Here is a 14,588-nt window from a genome sequence, read left to right as displayed (position 1 = left end):
ATTAGCTTATGAGTTAATGAGTTATGGCCAAAAATGTGTTTTGTAAGCTCACAGTGGCCTTGACCTTTGACCACCAAAAGCTAATCAACTCATCCTTGAGTCAAAGTTAATGTTTTTACCAAATTTGAATACATTTCCTCGAGGCTCTGTCCACAGCTGTCGCCCACACGGAGACATAAAAACCACAAGATCCATTACAGAAAAGGAGACTGTTTATGCCTATAAATTCAAATAAGTAATTCAAACCACACAATCAATAGTTGCACCTTTTATTATAAAAAATATTTACAAAGATGCTACAATGTTTTTTCCTTAATATAAAAAAATGCATACATTTTACAACGGTAATTAGTCTTTGAAGTTCTAGCTCCCATTCAGACCAGAGTGACATCCTTCAGGAGTGTTGCGGTAAGGTATCAAGCGTGTCGTAATACTGTATTTTAGTCAATACATTTTGTTTGCCTGAGTTAATTTCTTCATCATGATGATAAGGAACAATTTTGAAAAATGCATTTGATTTTCCACATCTTTAGGAGAAAGGCAACTGTTTGCATAAAGGAATTAAAGGACATTTGAGTCATATACAATCATTTTGAAACACGTATGACAGAGCTGCATAGTGATTTGAATAGTAACCCGGTTGTTATCATTATTATTACTAATAATAATAAAAAATGTGAGGAATAAATAGGTACTGCATTCAAAACGGAGGGCAAAATTTGGATAAATATAATTTCATCAGGCCAATGAAGTCAATATGGCATGTCTGTACCTAGATATAATAAATACAATAAATAAAAACAACAATAAATTAGATGGGTTAACACAAAGAATTCTTCATTTGTAGTTATAACAAATGAGAGAAAGAAATATGGCTTCTTGATGCAGTTATCACCCCGGGGTTTCTCCAAATGCTTCAGGAAAAAAGCTGCTATTATTATTGTTATTAGATCTGTAAAGAAGAAGGGCAGGAAACTTACTTAGAAAATTTGTCCACTGGCTCCTGTAAACTTACCAGAAACAGACAAATCTTAACCAGCGCTTGGTTGGTGGCTGGCAGTAATTTCCCTGCCCTGTGTAAAGCTTTAGAGAAAATGAAAGAACAGCGCCTATAAAGTGTGACGATGCCAGACTTGACACCTGTTACAGTCGACTTGTTATACCAAACCATGGGAAGACACTGTCTCGAGTCTGGCTACATTAAAATTTTAAAAATCGCTTGGGAGAGAAAAAAATAATAATAATATCAAATGATACTTGCAAAAATCCCCCAGCTGTATAATGCAAAAAATATATTTCTATATACACATACGTACATATACATATATTCCATTCATAATTGCTCAAATCTTTAGGAAAATATGCATTGATTCATAGATTTGGATTTACAATTTGTTCTGGTTTCTGATGCATGTAGTGTGAAGAATTGTTCCTCAGTCCATGTAACAATAAATAGAAATGGACAAAATGGCAGAGAGTACGACCAGAAGGAGCTAGTATGACAGAATGAATGACAGACGTAAACATGGAAAGTACGTAAATAAGAATGCATCATGGTATAGGTAATTATCTTTGCCTTCTCACAGATATTGTCGAGTTTTGGGATTTCATCAACAAAGTAGGAAACTAACTGCTTTGCCCACAGGCCTGGAAGGCTTGTGAATCCCCAAATTTATTGATTTTACCCTCAATACTTCAACTGCCAATTACATTTTCTGAATAAAAGATGAAGGTCCCAACTACAGCTGCCGACTTGCCTAAGTGGCTGTTAGAGGAGACTAACTACATCTCTAACAGCCAATCCCAAAATCTACTTGGCTTTGCTGTTAATTTCCCAAATTGTCCCAAAACCTCCAACAATTTCCATGTGTAACAATACCACATACAGAACATGCACGTGTACTGTGCATAGTCTGGAAAGAGTCTGTGGGATCAGTACAGGCCAGAGGAATGTTCTGAGTTTCAGGATCCCACTATGATCTCCATGATGTGGTCCAGTTCGTTCAGGTCTGACCTGCAGCTCGAGCTGGAGCTCAGGGCCGTCGGCCCGTGAGAAGAAAGGCTCTCCAGCAGATCGTAAGGCCCCATCTTGGGGGCGCTCTGCATGCCTGTCAGCACTGTATCGAGGTCATAGTAGGACGGGTCCACATCTGAAAACAGTTCCTCGAGCGCAGGGTCAGGGGGCGGCGCTGGGTGCTTGATCTCAAAAGTCCCAAAAACCTGCTCCCCTGTTCTGGAGTCTGCGCTCAGGTGGTCCCGGTCTCCCTCCTCTCCCTCCGACACACACTCTTCACTGTCCTCCTCATCATCCTCCTCGCACTCACCGTCTTCCTCTTCCTCCTCCCAGCAGGGCCCCATGCCAAAGGGTCCAGCCAGGTAAGAGGCAGAGGACAGCTGGGGGGAGACGGGCGACAAGGTGGACATGGTAACCTCTGTCTCAACGTCTCCCTCCATCACCACCTCCTCGGAGTGGTAGCCTTCTTCCAGCCCTACCACTGAGAATGGTTTGGGGCTCTGCCCGGCCTGAGCCGCTGCGTCCGTCTGCCGGCACAGCACCTCGGTGGCCACCAGGCGGTCGGCGGGACACTGGGCAGCGGCCAGGGCCTGGGTCATTATCTGCCAGGTGCCGTCCTGGGTCATCTCCTCCTGGATCTGCCGCACCGTGTTAGCGATGAGCACCGAGCGGCACAGGTTGGGCTCCACCAGCATGTGGCAGAGCTGCAGCTTGATCAGCGACATGTCAAGCAGTGACTGCCGCTGCAGGCTGTAAGAGGACGACAGCGTCCGAGCCGCCACAGATGATCCCGCCTGGCCCTGGTCGCCGCTGGAGACCGGCTCCTCCCCGGAGTCTGAGAACTTGCGTTTGGTGCCCTTCGGGAACATGTTGTCTCTCTGTGATGATGGTGAGGAGACAAAAACACAGTCAGACACCCGACGGCAAAACACTTGTGAGCATCAACAAATGTATCACACTGACAAACACACAAAATGCCTACTGTTCTGAATTTCACTAGCTAGGGTCGTAGTGAAAAGAATAAGTGCCATGTAATTAATAATGTATATGTGTGACGTAATGAGGCTATGTGGTGTAATATGTGTGTGTGGACATGAGGGAGCTAGCGCTACAATCTGCTGCACAGCAGCTGTGACTTTATAAATAAACTCTACAGGCTTAAACTCTTTGTGAATTACAGTAAACAGTAAATTGTTTGTTGTAGTTGTTTTTTTCTTAAAGTTTGCTATACCTTTCCTGTTGAGAGGCACAGGCAATAGCAATGCAGCTTGGTCCCGGCTGCAACGCTTCAAGTACTTTTGTACGAGCGACAAGCAGCTTTTGTTCAGCACCATTTCTGCCCATTTTAGGCCAGTCTGAGGCAAGACTCCTGCTGGGCGGAACAACCACACTTTTAACAGACCACTGAGCCACCGAAAATAGCATGGTTACCAACTAAATGCGGACGCTGCATCAAAGTAAGCACAGACTAGAGAGACCTTTGTCAGAAAACAAAAACAGCACTCAAGTTACATGATCAGTGCACTTATATTCTTTCCCACTGCCACCTGTGATCAAGAAAATCAAAAAGATATCCTAATCAATAAGGTGCTTTTAAGGGGTAAAAGTGATAAGAATATGAAAATAAGAGCATTCACAATATTCACAATACAGTATACCACCATGAACCGCTAATATTTACAAGGGATATCAGGTTTCCGGGTCTACACACGCCACGCTTCAAAACTAGTTGAACAAGATTTTCACTTTCTCTTCACTGAGGAGGGGAAGAAAAGTAGAGTCACTTCCTTATCACACACCACTTCGAATACACAGATGACTTACAGGAACAAAACAACACTCCTGCTAACATTAAAGGCCCTCTGACTGTCCAAAATGAATGAGATGCAAGTAAAGAGGAGACTGAGCTCTGAACAGCAGCCTGTGGCATTTAATTTTCCATCAGACAGAAAAATAGTGCGCAGTGTCCGGCTGTGTCTCCTCTGTGTAAAACCTGTGGGCAGGGCATTTGGGTGAAAGATTCCACTTGCTTCAAATTTCTATTTGTGATACAGTTTCTAAAAAAACAATCACAAAAAGTTAAACCAAGGGTACAATGAAAATAATATTCATACAGGTTGGACTCCAAAGCATTAGGGTTTACAAAATAAAAATAACAGCAAAGAGTTGTTAACAATTTTACACAAACTGCCCCCTATTTTGAGGAAACTAAAATGAAACTAAATGCACTAGACACTGCAGTTATTGTCAAATGTCATCTGCAAAACAACAAGGCAGAAATTGTTTATCAGGCAAAACTAAGGCCCTATAATCTGTTTAAATTATATAGCATTTTACAATAAACACATTGTGCACTCAGGGATGTAATGCAAGATTTTAAAGCCAGAAACTGTGATGACAAAACACCACATACTTTAACATTTAATCAACATGTAATCAAATGCTAAATCAAAAAATTAGTGACTTCTAATTAAATAGGACTGATTATACACTATTTTTCACACTTCAATAGAGGGACTTACTGTGCTTCTTTTCACACTTAAATCCAAACATAAAATGAGAGAGAAAGATTAAATTACACCTGCTGTCTTCACCTGACTGATCAGATGAGTGAACTAAACCAGCACCACATTTTAAGAGGTTACAATCCATACCAAAACAAAGACGTTTATCTAATGGACACTGAATGGCTTGGGAGTCTGGAGGTCTTTGAATCCTCGCTTGCATAGAGTAACATTTCCTGACAGTGGACAGAATAGGAAAAAAGTCATTTATGAAGGTGCCCGGAGATCTAAAATACAAAGAGTGAGAAAACAATTATGGACATATGTTGTCTTCTGATATATGTTGTCCCCTGTTAAATAAGAGACACTAGAGAGCACTATCTCCCTAAAGGAAAAACAACGTGTAAAAATTCAAATAGAAAATGAGATACAACCAGGAAGACCTACAACCTGAGAGAAAGCACACTGCACAGAGAAGAGAAAACAGTTTGGGACATGAGAATTTTTTACAGGTATATTGATAAATGTTTTTTGAACACTCTATAGTTTAGCATTTTGGCGCTAAATCTCAAGGATTTTATCTGAATTGAGTGATTGTAAATTCCATAAATCTACAGAGTTACGATCAATATTTGTTTTATTTTCCTTATTGTAAAAAAGCAGACCATGTTCAGACTGGAAATGGCTTATAGCTTGATCACTGTGATCAGGCACCTGTGGCAGACTAATGTTACATCCTACAACAGTGTCTACTGTGTTTCTCACATCCTGTAGGTCTATCAGACACTCTATATCTACTCTCTATTACTAACCAAAATCTCAGATACTAACAGTGCTACATTATTTTCTTAATTAATGCTCTTGAATGTATTCATCTAGGGCTGAAACAATTAGTCGATTGACCCAAAAAAAAAAATCATTTTTTCAGCTTTGATTATTGATTAATAGTTTCACTGTTTTTTCCAGCAAAAACAGTGAAAGAAATGTCAAACATGCTCCTGTTCCGGCCTCTCAAATGAACGTATTTGTCTTGTCTTGTATCTCTGAGTGATATCATTGAAAACTTCATATCTTTCAGTATTGGTAGTTGGTCAGACAAAGTAAGACATCTGACTGATTTGTTGACATTTAATAGACTTAAAAATATTCAAAATAATAATCACCAGGTCAATCAATAATGAAAATTGTTGTTTCAGTCCTATATTTTCCAGTGAATTGACAACCATTTCCAGCAGGTTCCCAAAACCATGACTGATGGACACAATAATATGAACACCTTTTAAGAGAAAATATCAAAAAACACATCACAATAACATGAACAAATATACACCAAAAACCTACAATTCAAAGGAGAACTAAAACATCTTTAAAATGTTTTATACATTAGAAACTTCAATGTGTGTGGTTATCGTGCGAATCTATGCACCCAGCTAAATATAAATACATACAAATTTTAATACCTATCTTGTCTGCTTTAGATACTTAATTGTAGTGATTGAGCTCTAGATCATTTCCAGCACAATTAAACCATAGCACAACGTTCATTTAAACCCTATAAAGTCCTGTTATGCTCTTAACAGTAAATTTAGTCACGAGATTTAACGAGAAAATGCTGACATATATGGTGTTCAAAAACTTGTCTAGCAGATATCAGGAAATGAGTAATCATGTGCACATAAAATGAATCTGGTTGAACAGCACTTCAGTCAGATACTACTATTACACAATAATATATAAGTGTATATGTCAGATATAGGTGCTAAATACAGAGTTTGGTTTAAAAAATATTATTACTAAACCGAGTACTTGTCTTGTTCTATGCTAGGAGCCAGAAGCCAAACAAAATGCAGCCTCGCTTTACGTCAATGGCTCCTAGCATGGCCCATCCCCCACTGCACACTGAAAGCCCAGCACTTCCAAAGCTCGCCGTACTAAATTAATAATTAAACTTACAAACACGGCAGCATTAATATTCCAATTTTCCCATCAACAACATACTGTAAGCACTACCGACCGGCAAATTAAAGCCGGTGGAGCCGGCTGTGGAGAACGGCTCCGAGCTGCTGGCCGTGACTGCCGCATGCTTTGTCTTTTCAGCATCAGAGCTACCGAGCGACAATGAGGCCATTTTGCGCTAGTAGCTAACAGCTAGCCGGCTAGCTATGCTACGGAGCTGACTTACGAGCTGCCGCTGGCTAACTGGGCTAAAGATGTTCAGTGAAACGGAAAAACGATGCCTCCGTGGGGCAACAAAACGCTTGGCATTCGTTTCACTTTGGCCTTCTTTGGCAATTTCCTCTTACTCCCCCCCACCATCACCAAAAAAAAAAAGAATGCTAGCAAGCTAATTAGCCAAAAAGCGCCCACCCACCACCACCCATCCTCCGCGGTCCTTCCTCCTTTTCTAGCCAAAAACAAGAGTTTTCGCCGCGGCTCGGCTGTTAAGTTCCCAAAAACAACAAACCGCCGCCCGGGTGCCTGGTTAAAACGACTATCACCGGGCGGTTGGGTAGCCGTACTCACCTCGTGTTTGTGTTATTTTATTCCCGTCTCGCTCATAGGATCGACGGCAGGGAAAGCGGAGATCAGGTTCAGATGAGATCATTCATGCCACGGCTTCAAAAACTGAACTACCTCTGTCCTGCTGCTGCTGCGGAGCGGACGGCAGGAGGGAAGGAAGGGAGGGGGGAGGGGAGCCGACAAAAGCCAGCCATATGCCTGGGATTCCTCTCTAATGATTTCTCCCTGCTTTTCTCTCCTACTAATGCTTTAATGTGGCAAACAAGTGAAAGCCTTTGGTTTGCGTCAAGAACAAGAATTAAAAAAACAAAAGTGATTTAGCTAACCGATCTGCACATCACATTTACTTCCACTATTATCAGAAAATAAACAAAAAAATAAGCGGTGGAGGAATTATTTATCTTTAAAAGCGGTGGTAGAAAAAATACAAAGATCCTAAATGTAAATAAAAGTAGTAGTAGAGGCGTGGAAATACTCAAGTAAAGTACAAGTACCTCAAAATTGCACAAGTGTAGTATTAGAATAAATGTATTTAGGTAGTTTCTGTCAATGAGTACAAGTAGATATACCTAGTTGTGGAAAGCAACTAAGAACAATTACTCAAGTACTGACTTAAGCACAATTTTGAGATATTTGTACTACATTTCACACCGAAGTATTTGACTTTTACTCCATTACATTTATGTAACAGTTAAAGGTACACGTGCCTTTCCACATTAGGATTTAAAAATATATATATATTATGTTAAGCTCATATGTTATGATGCATTATTGAAGATTAAACCACTGGTTTCAAACCCGTTTGGTAAAGTAGTAATACTGCTGTGTAGAAATACTCTGTTACAAGTAAAAGTCCTGCACTCAAAATTTTACTTCAGTAAAAGTACAAATGTATTAGCATCAAAATATACTTAAAGTACTAAAAGTAAGAATACTCATAATGGCCCATTTCAGAATAATTCATATTCAGATGGATTAATGTAGGTATCATTTCATGTTGCAGCAGGTAAATAACAAAAGCCCTATGAAACTCAATACATCTACACCAAAAATCTACATCCTTAAAGTGAACAAAAACCTCTGACAGTTTTAAACATTACAAACTTTATTGTGAATGGTTATTGTGCTGTACTATGCACCCATTATTGATACTGCTGCTACTATAGCTTTTTAACAGATATATTTTGATTTTAAGATGATTAAGGTCTTTCTAATACAATGAAATCATAAACGTTCATTTAAACCAACATATTCCTGTTAGGTTCTCATTTAAAAGCCTTCACAGTAAATTTACTTGACACTGTTTTAACAAGATTTAAGAAGAAAATTCTGACATCCTGTATGAAGTGTTCAAAAATGACTCTCTAGCAGACATCAGGAAATTGCATCAGGTAAAGGCGGGGCCAGTTTTAGCTACTTCATGTACTGCTGGGTAGTTTAACCTATTATGGAACATCATAATACATTATAAATGTACCTCTAATATGTTGGTTTCTGCCACTGAGTAACAATGCCCAGAAGAGCGAAGTAACTACAGTGACTCAGGTACTGTACTTAAGCACAATTTTAAGATAATTGTATCTCCACACATTAGGACCTTTCATTAAAAGACCATTATGATAAGCTTATAAGATATGTGTTATGAAATATTAAACCAAACCCCTTTTTTTTCTCCAAACCTATGTTGTTTGTGGCCCCATGTCACATTTCAGATTTCTATGCCTTGTTAACAGTTCCACTGAGGAGAGATTTCCTGTCTAAACTTCTCAGATGGTTTCATTTAAAAAACTGTCTGAGACCCAAAGAGATGAAATTTCCCACTTTCACCAATAAAATCAAACATGAGAGAAACTTTGACCAGGGGAAAGAGGGAGAGGACATTTTTATGTGGCTTTGGACAAAAGCATCTGCTTCATAGCGTACAGCCTTATTTAGATCTTGAATTAACATGTGGATAAACTATACATTTTCGAGATAGTCTATCCAGATAAGGTGCATACGCAGTAAAAGTACGCAGGTTTTTACGATCCGAATGTGGGTCAGAGCTACAAGATCACATCTGCAGTTTAGCTGAGTTCACATCATGTTCAGATCTCAGCCATCGTCAGCAGGTGTGAGTGTGGTTCATGCAGTTTGTTTTCATTCATGAAACCACAATTACAAACAGCCAAAATCCCCAATGGTAACAAGTCACATGTTTGACTGAGGGCTTTTGCTCTTACTCTCATAAAACACAGAGAAAACAAACTTTCCAGTAGAGGGAAATTATTTCAATAATCAAATCCTCTATAACAAGTTTATGTGTTTACTTGCTTATGTCTTTCTTACCTTAAATGTTTTTGGTAATAATTTGTATCAACAACAAACTCAATCATCTGATTTGAAGGTGTCAATAACAGATGTACAGATTGAGATTTATGCGGTGAGTTATGGATCTTCCCTAGTCCTTGATGCAATTGATATATACTGATTACAAAATGGAAAAAAATGAGAACACACCAAGCGTAACTGCAAGTGGATGTTATTTATGCATCTTGATAGAGATTATGTTTTTAATGCCAGATGTTAATGGGGTCTTAAAATGATGTGTTCTCCTTTATAATTGGGTTGGAAATCTTCAAAATTGCAGTTTGAATAACAATTAGAAATACACTGTTTATCTCTTACTGAATTTTCCCTTTATACAGTCACTTCCTTATCACACACCACTTCGAATACACAGATGACTTACAGGAACAAAACAACACTCCTGCTAACATTAAAGGCCCTCTGACTGTCCAAAATGAATGAGATGCAAGTAAAGAGGAGACTGAGCTCTGAACAGCAGCCTGTGGCATTTAATTTTCCATCAGACAGAAAAATAGTGCGCAGTGTCCGGCTGTGTCTCCTCTGTGTAAAACCTGTGGGCAGGGCATTTGGGTGAAAGATTCCACTTGCTTCAAATTTCTATTTGTGATACAGTTTCTAAAAAAACAATCACAAAAAGTTAAACCAAGGGTACAATGAAAATAATATTCATACAGGTTGGACTCCAAAGCATTAGGGTTTACAAAATAAAAATAACAGCAAAGAGTTGTTAACAATTTTACACAAACTGCCCCCTATTTTGAGGAAACTAAAATGAAACTAAATGCACTAGACAATGCAGTTATTGTCAAATGTCATCTGCAAAACAACAAGGCAGAAATTGTTTATCAGGCAAAACTAAGGCCCTATAATCTGTTTAAATTATATAGCATTTTACAATAAACACATTGTGCACTCAGGGATGTAATGCAAGATTTTAAAGCCAGAAACTGTGATGACAAAACACCACATATTTTAACATTTAATCAACATGTAATCAAATGCTAAATCAAAAAATTAGTGACTTCTAATTAAATAGGACTGATTATACACTATTTTTCACACTTCAATAGAGGGACTTACTGTGCTTCTTTTCACACTTAAAACCAAACATAAAATGAGAAAGAAAGATTAAATTACACCTGCTGTCTTCACCTGACTGATCAGATGAGTGAACTAAACCAGCACCACATTTTAAGAGGTTACAATCCATACCAAAACAAAGAAGTTTATCTAATGGACACTGAATGGCTTGGGAGTCTGGAGGTCTTTGAATCCTCGCTTGCATAGAGTAACATTTCCTGACAGTGGACAGAATAGGAAAAAAGTCATTTATGAAGGTGCCCGGAGATCTAAAATACAAAGAGTGAGAAAACAATTATGGACATATGTTGTCTTCTGACATATGTTGTCCCCTGTTAAATAAGAGACACTAGAGAGCACTATCTCCCTAAAGGAAAAACAACGTGTAAAAATTCAAATAGAAAGTGAGATACAACCAGGAAGACCTACAACCTGAGAGAAAGCACACTGCACAGAGAAGAGAAAACAGTTTGGGACATGAGAATTTTTTACAGGTATATTGATAAATATGTTTTTTGAACACTCTATAGTTTAGCATTTTGGCGCTAAATCTCAAGGATTTGACTTGAATCAAGTTAATTATAAATGCCATAAATCTACAGTTATGATACACATACGTTTTATTTATTTTATTTATTGTAAAAAAGCAGACCATGTTCAGACTGGAAATGGCTTATAGCTTGATCACTGTGATCAGGCACCTGTGGCAGACTAATGTTACATCCTACAACAGTGTCTACTGTGTTTCTCACATCCTGTAGGTCTATCAGACACTCTAGTTCTCAGACCTACAGGATGTGAAAGGACATATTACTAACCGAAATCTTGGCGGCGTCGGATGCACTGATACATAACGTCCCATAGGTGCTCAATTAGATTTAAGGTCAGGGGAACGTGAGGGCCAGTCAATGGCATCAATGCCTTCGTCATCCAGGACCTGCCTACACACTCTGGCCACATGAGGCCGGGCAATGTCCTGCACCAGGAGGAACCCAGGGCCCACTGCACCAGCGTCAGGTCTGACAGTCGCTCTGAGGATTTCATCCCGGTACCTAACAGCCGTCAGAGGACCGTTGGCTATGACATGGAGGTCTGTGTGACCCTCCAAGGATATGCCTCCCCAGACCATCACTGACCCACCACCAAACCGGTCATGCTGGATGATGTTACAGGCAGCACAACGTTCACCGCACCGTCTGCAGACTCTTTCACGCCTGTTATATGTGCTCAGTGTGAACCTGCTCTCATCTGTGAAGAGAACAAGAGAACGGGGCACCAATGGTGGACCTGCCAATTCTGGTATTCTCTGGCGAATGCCAGTCGAGCTGCACAGTACTGGGCTGTGAGCACAGGTCCCACTAGAGGACTTCGGGCCTTCATGCCACCCTCATGGAAACTGTTTCTGACAGTTTGGTCAGAAACATGCACACCAGTAGCCTGCTGGAGGTCATGTCGTTGGGCTTTGGCAGTGCTCCTCCTGTTCCTCCTCACACAAAGGAGCAGGTACCGGTCCTGCTGCTGGGTTGATGCCCTTGTACGGCCCTGTCCAGCTCTCCTCGTGTAACAGCCGGTCTCCTGGTATTGCCTCCATGCTCTTGAGACTGTCCCGGGAGACACAGCAAACTTTCTTGCAACCACACGTATGGATGTGCCATCCTGGAGGAGCTGGACTACCTGTGCAACCTGATTGGGCTGCAGGTACCACCTCATGCCACCAGTAGTGACAAGGACACTAGCAAAACACAAAACTAGAGAGGAATCAGTCAGGAAGGATTAGGAGAGAGCAATTGTCTGTGGTCCTGTTCAGACCTGGTATTAACATCCGTTTCTGGTGATACAATCACAGGTGGACAGCTATAAGTTCAGGTGTGAAGGCATCCAAGACGCATTGAGGAGCATTTGAGATCTGATCACTCAGACCACATTCAGAGGTGGTCTGGGCCGCATGTGTCCACATTCTTTTAGCAGGGTGGACGCAAATGCGTCCTGGGCCACACTGAAGGACCGCCTACTCCACTGACGTCCTCTGCCACAGTCTAATTAGTCCCGCCACAGTTTCACAATGAACAGAAAATATTCTACTGTTTCAAATGGATCAAAATTTATCGCTTTTATTTGCTCAACCTCTCTCTCTCTCTCTCACACACACACACACACACACACACACACACACAACGGACGCGTCTGTCGATTGGCTAAAAACAACAACTCATACCTGTTTATTTGCATATAAAGCGGGGGGAAGTGAAATTCAATCACAAGTGGTCAATCGAGATGCACGTGGAGACGCATTTTAAAGCCAGGTGTGAACTGACGAACTTAGAGCTGACCACTTGTGATCGGATCACTGAAGACGCATGTTAATACCAGGTCTGGACAGGGCCTGTGGCCATCGCATGCAAAACCATTCCCTTTTTGGGGGTTGCCTTGCTTCTGCCTCTCCATTGCACCTGTTGTCACTTGTGCTTCCTTAATGGACAGATTGATATCCCTGAAGTTTAACTGACTTGGTGTTATACTGTGATGATTAAGTGTTCTCTTGATTTTTTTTACAGACTAATTTTAAGACCCATCGTGTCTGCTTTAGATGCTTAATTGTAGTGATTGAGCTCGAGATCATTTCCAGTACAATTAAACCATACGCACAACTTTCATTTTAAACTTCACACAGTCGTGTTATGCTCTTATGTCACGAGATTTAACGAGAAAATGCTGACATATATGGTGTTCAAAAACTATAACAAGTGCACAGAAAATGAATCTGGTCGAACGGCACTTAAGTCAAACACTACTATTACACAATAATATATAACCGTATATGTCAGATAGAGGTGCTAAATACAGAGTTTGGTATAAACCGAGCACTTGTCTTGTTCTATGCTAGGAGCCAGAAGCCTAGCATCAATGGCTCCCATCGTGGCCCATCCGCCACTGCACACTGAAAGCCCAGCACCTCCAAAGCTGGCCGTACTGAATTAATGATTAAACTTAAAGACACGAGAGTATTAATATTCACATTTCCCCCATCAACAACATACTGTAACCACTACCGACCGGCAAATCGGAGCCGGTGGAGCCGGCTGTGGAGAGCGCTCACCTACCCACCCACCACCACCCATCCTCCGCGGTCCTTCCTCCTTTTCTAGCCAGAAACAAGAGTTTTCGCCGCGGCTCGGCAGTTAAGTTCCCACTAACAACAAACCGCCGTCCGGGTGCCTGGTTAAAACGACACCACCGGGCGGTTGGGTAGCAGTACTCACCCCGTGTCTGTGTTATTTGATTCGAGTCTCAGTCATAGGATCGACGGCAGGGAAAGCGAAGATAAAGTTCAGATGAGATTATTCATGCCACGGCTTCAAAAAACTGAACTACCTCTGTCCTGCTGCTGCTGCTGCTGCTGCTGCGGAGCGGACGGCGGGAAGGAAGGGAGGGGGGAGGGGAGCCGACAAAAGCCAGCCATATGCCTGGGATTCCTCTCTAATGATTTCTCCCTGCTTTTCTCTCCTAATAATGCTTTAACGGTCATGTTCAGACATGGTATTAACATGCGTCTTCAATGACCCGATCACAAGTGGTCAGTTTTAAATTGGTCAGTTCACACCTGGCTTTAAAATGTGTCTCCACGTGCATCTCGATTGACCACTTGTGATCTGATTTCACTTCCCCCCGCTTTATATGCAAATAAACAGTGGTTGCGTTGCGGTTTAGCGAGCGGGGCAAGGAGGGGTTGAAATGAAAGCGCTGCATACAGCTCTCACAGAGAAATAAAGTTTAATAGTAAAATATTATGAGTTCGTTATGAAACTGTGGCGGGACTAATTAGACTGTGGCAGAGGACGTCAGTGGAGTAGGCGGTCCTTCAGTGTGGCCCAGGACGCATTTGCGTCCACCCTGCTAAAAGAATGCGGACACATGGCGCCCAGACCACCTCTGAATGTGGTCTGAGTGATCAGATCTCAAATGCTCCTCAATGCGTCTTGGATGCCTTCACACCTGAACTTATAGCTGTCCACCTGTGGTCGGATCACCACCGGATGTTAATACCAGGTCTGAACAGGACCAATGTGGCAAACAAGTTAAAGCCTGTGGTTGGCATCAAGAACAGGAATTTAAAAAATAAA

At 41.1% G+C, this 14,588-nt stretch overlaps 1 protein-coding gene across 3 annotated transcripts; it reads right to left on the bottom strand.

Moving 5' to 3' along the window:
• Nucleotides 1-256: 256 nt before the first annotated feature.
• On the bottom strand, nt 257-13,856 carry cdca4 (cell division cycle associated 4). 3 transcript variants are annotated; one of them, XM_022750351.1, is made up of 3 exons: nt 7,042-7,176; nt 3,246-3,383; nt 257-2,892 (listed from the first exon to the last, which is right to left on the bottom strand). In XM_022750351.1, the coding sequence occupies exon 3, from the start codon at nt 2,881-2,883 to the stop codon at nt 1,963-1,965; it is 921 nt and encodes a 306-aa protein (XP_022606072.1). In that variant the 5' UTR covers nt 2,884-2,892; nt 3,246-3,383; nt 7,042-7,176; the 3' UTR covers nt 257-1,962. The 3 variants fall into 3 exon arrangements, with proteins under 3 accessions (XP_022606072.1, XP_022606073.1, XP_022606070.1); XM_022750352.1 differs by lacking the exons at nt 3,246-3,383; nt 7,042-7,176 and adding an exon at nt 13,728-13,856; XM_022750349.1 differs by lacking the exon at nt 3,246-3,383.
• Nucleotides 13,857-14,588: the final 732 nt, after the last annotated feature.

The sequence above is a fragment of the Seriola dumerili genome, unplaced genomic scaffold, assembly GCF_002260705.1.
Source record: "Seriola dumerili isolate Sdu_G_001 unplaced genomic scaffold, Sdu_1.0 BDQW01000149.1, whole genome shotgun sequence".
Taxonomy (NCBI): Eukaryota; Metazoa; Chordata; class Actinopteri; order Carangiformes; family Carangidae; genus Seriola; species Seriola dumerili.
Note: the sequence above shows the minus strand (reverse complement) of the source record. Positions and strands in the feature narration are given on the sequence as shown.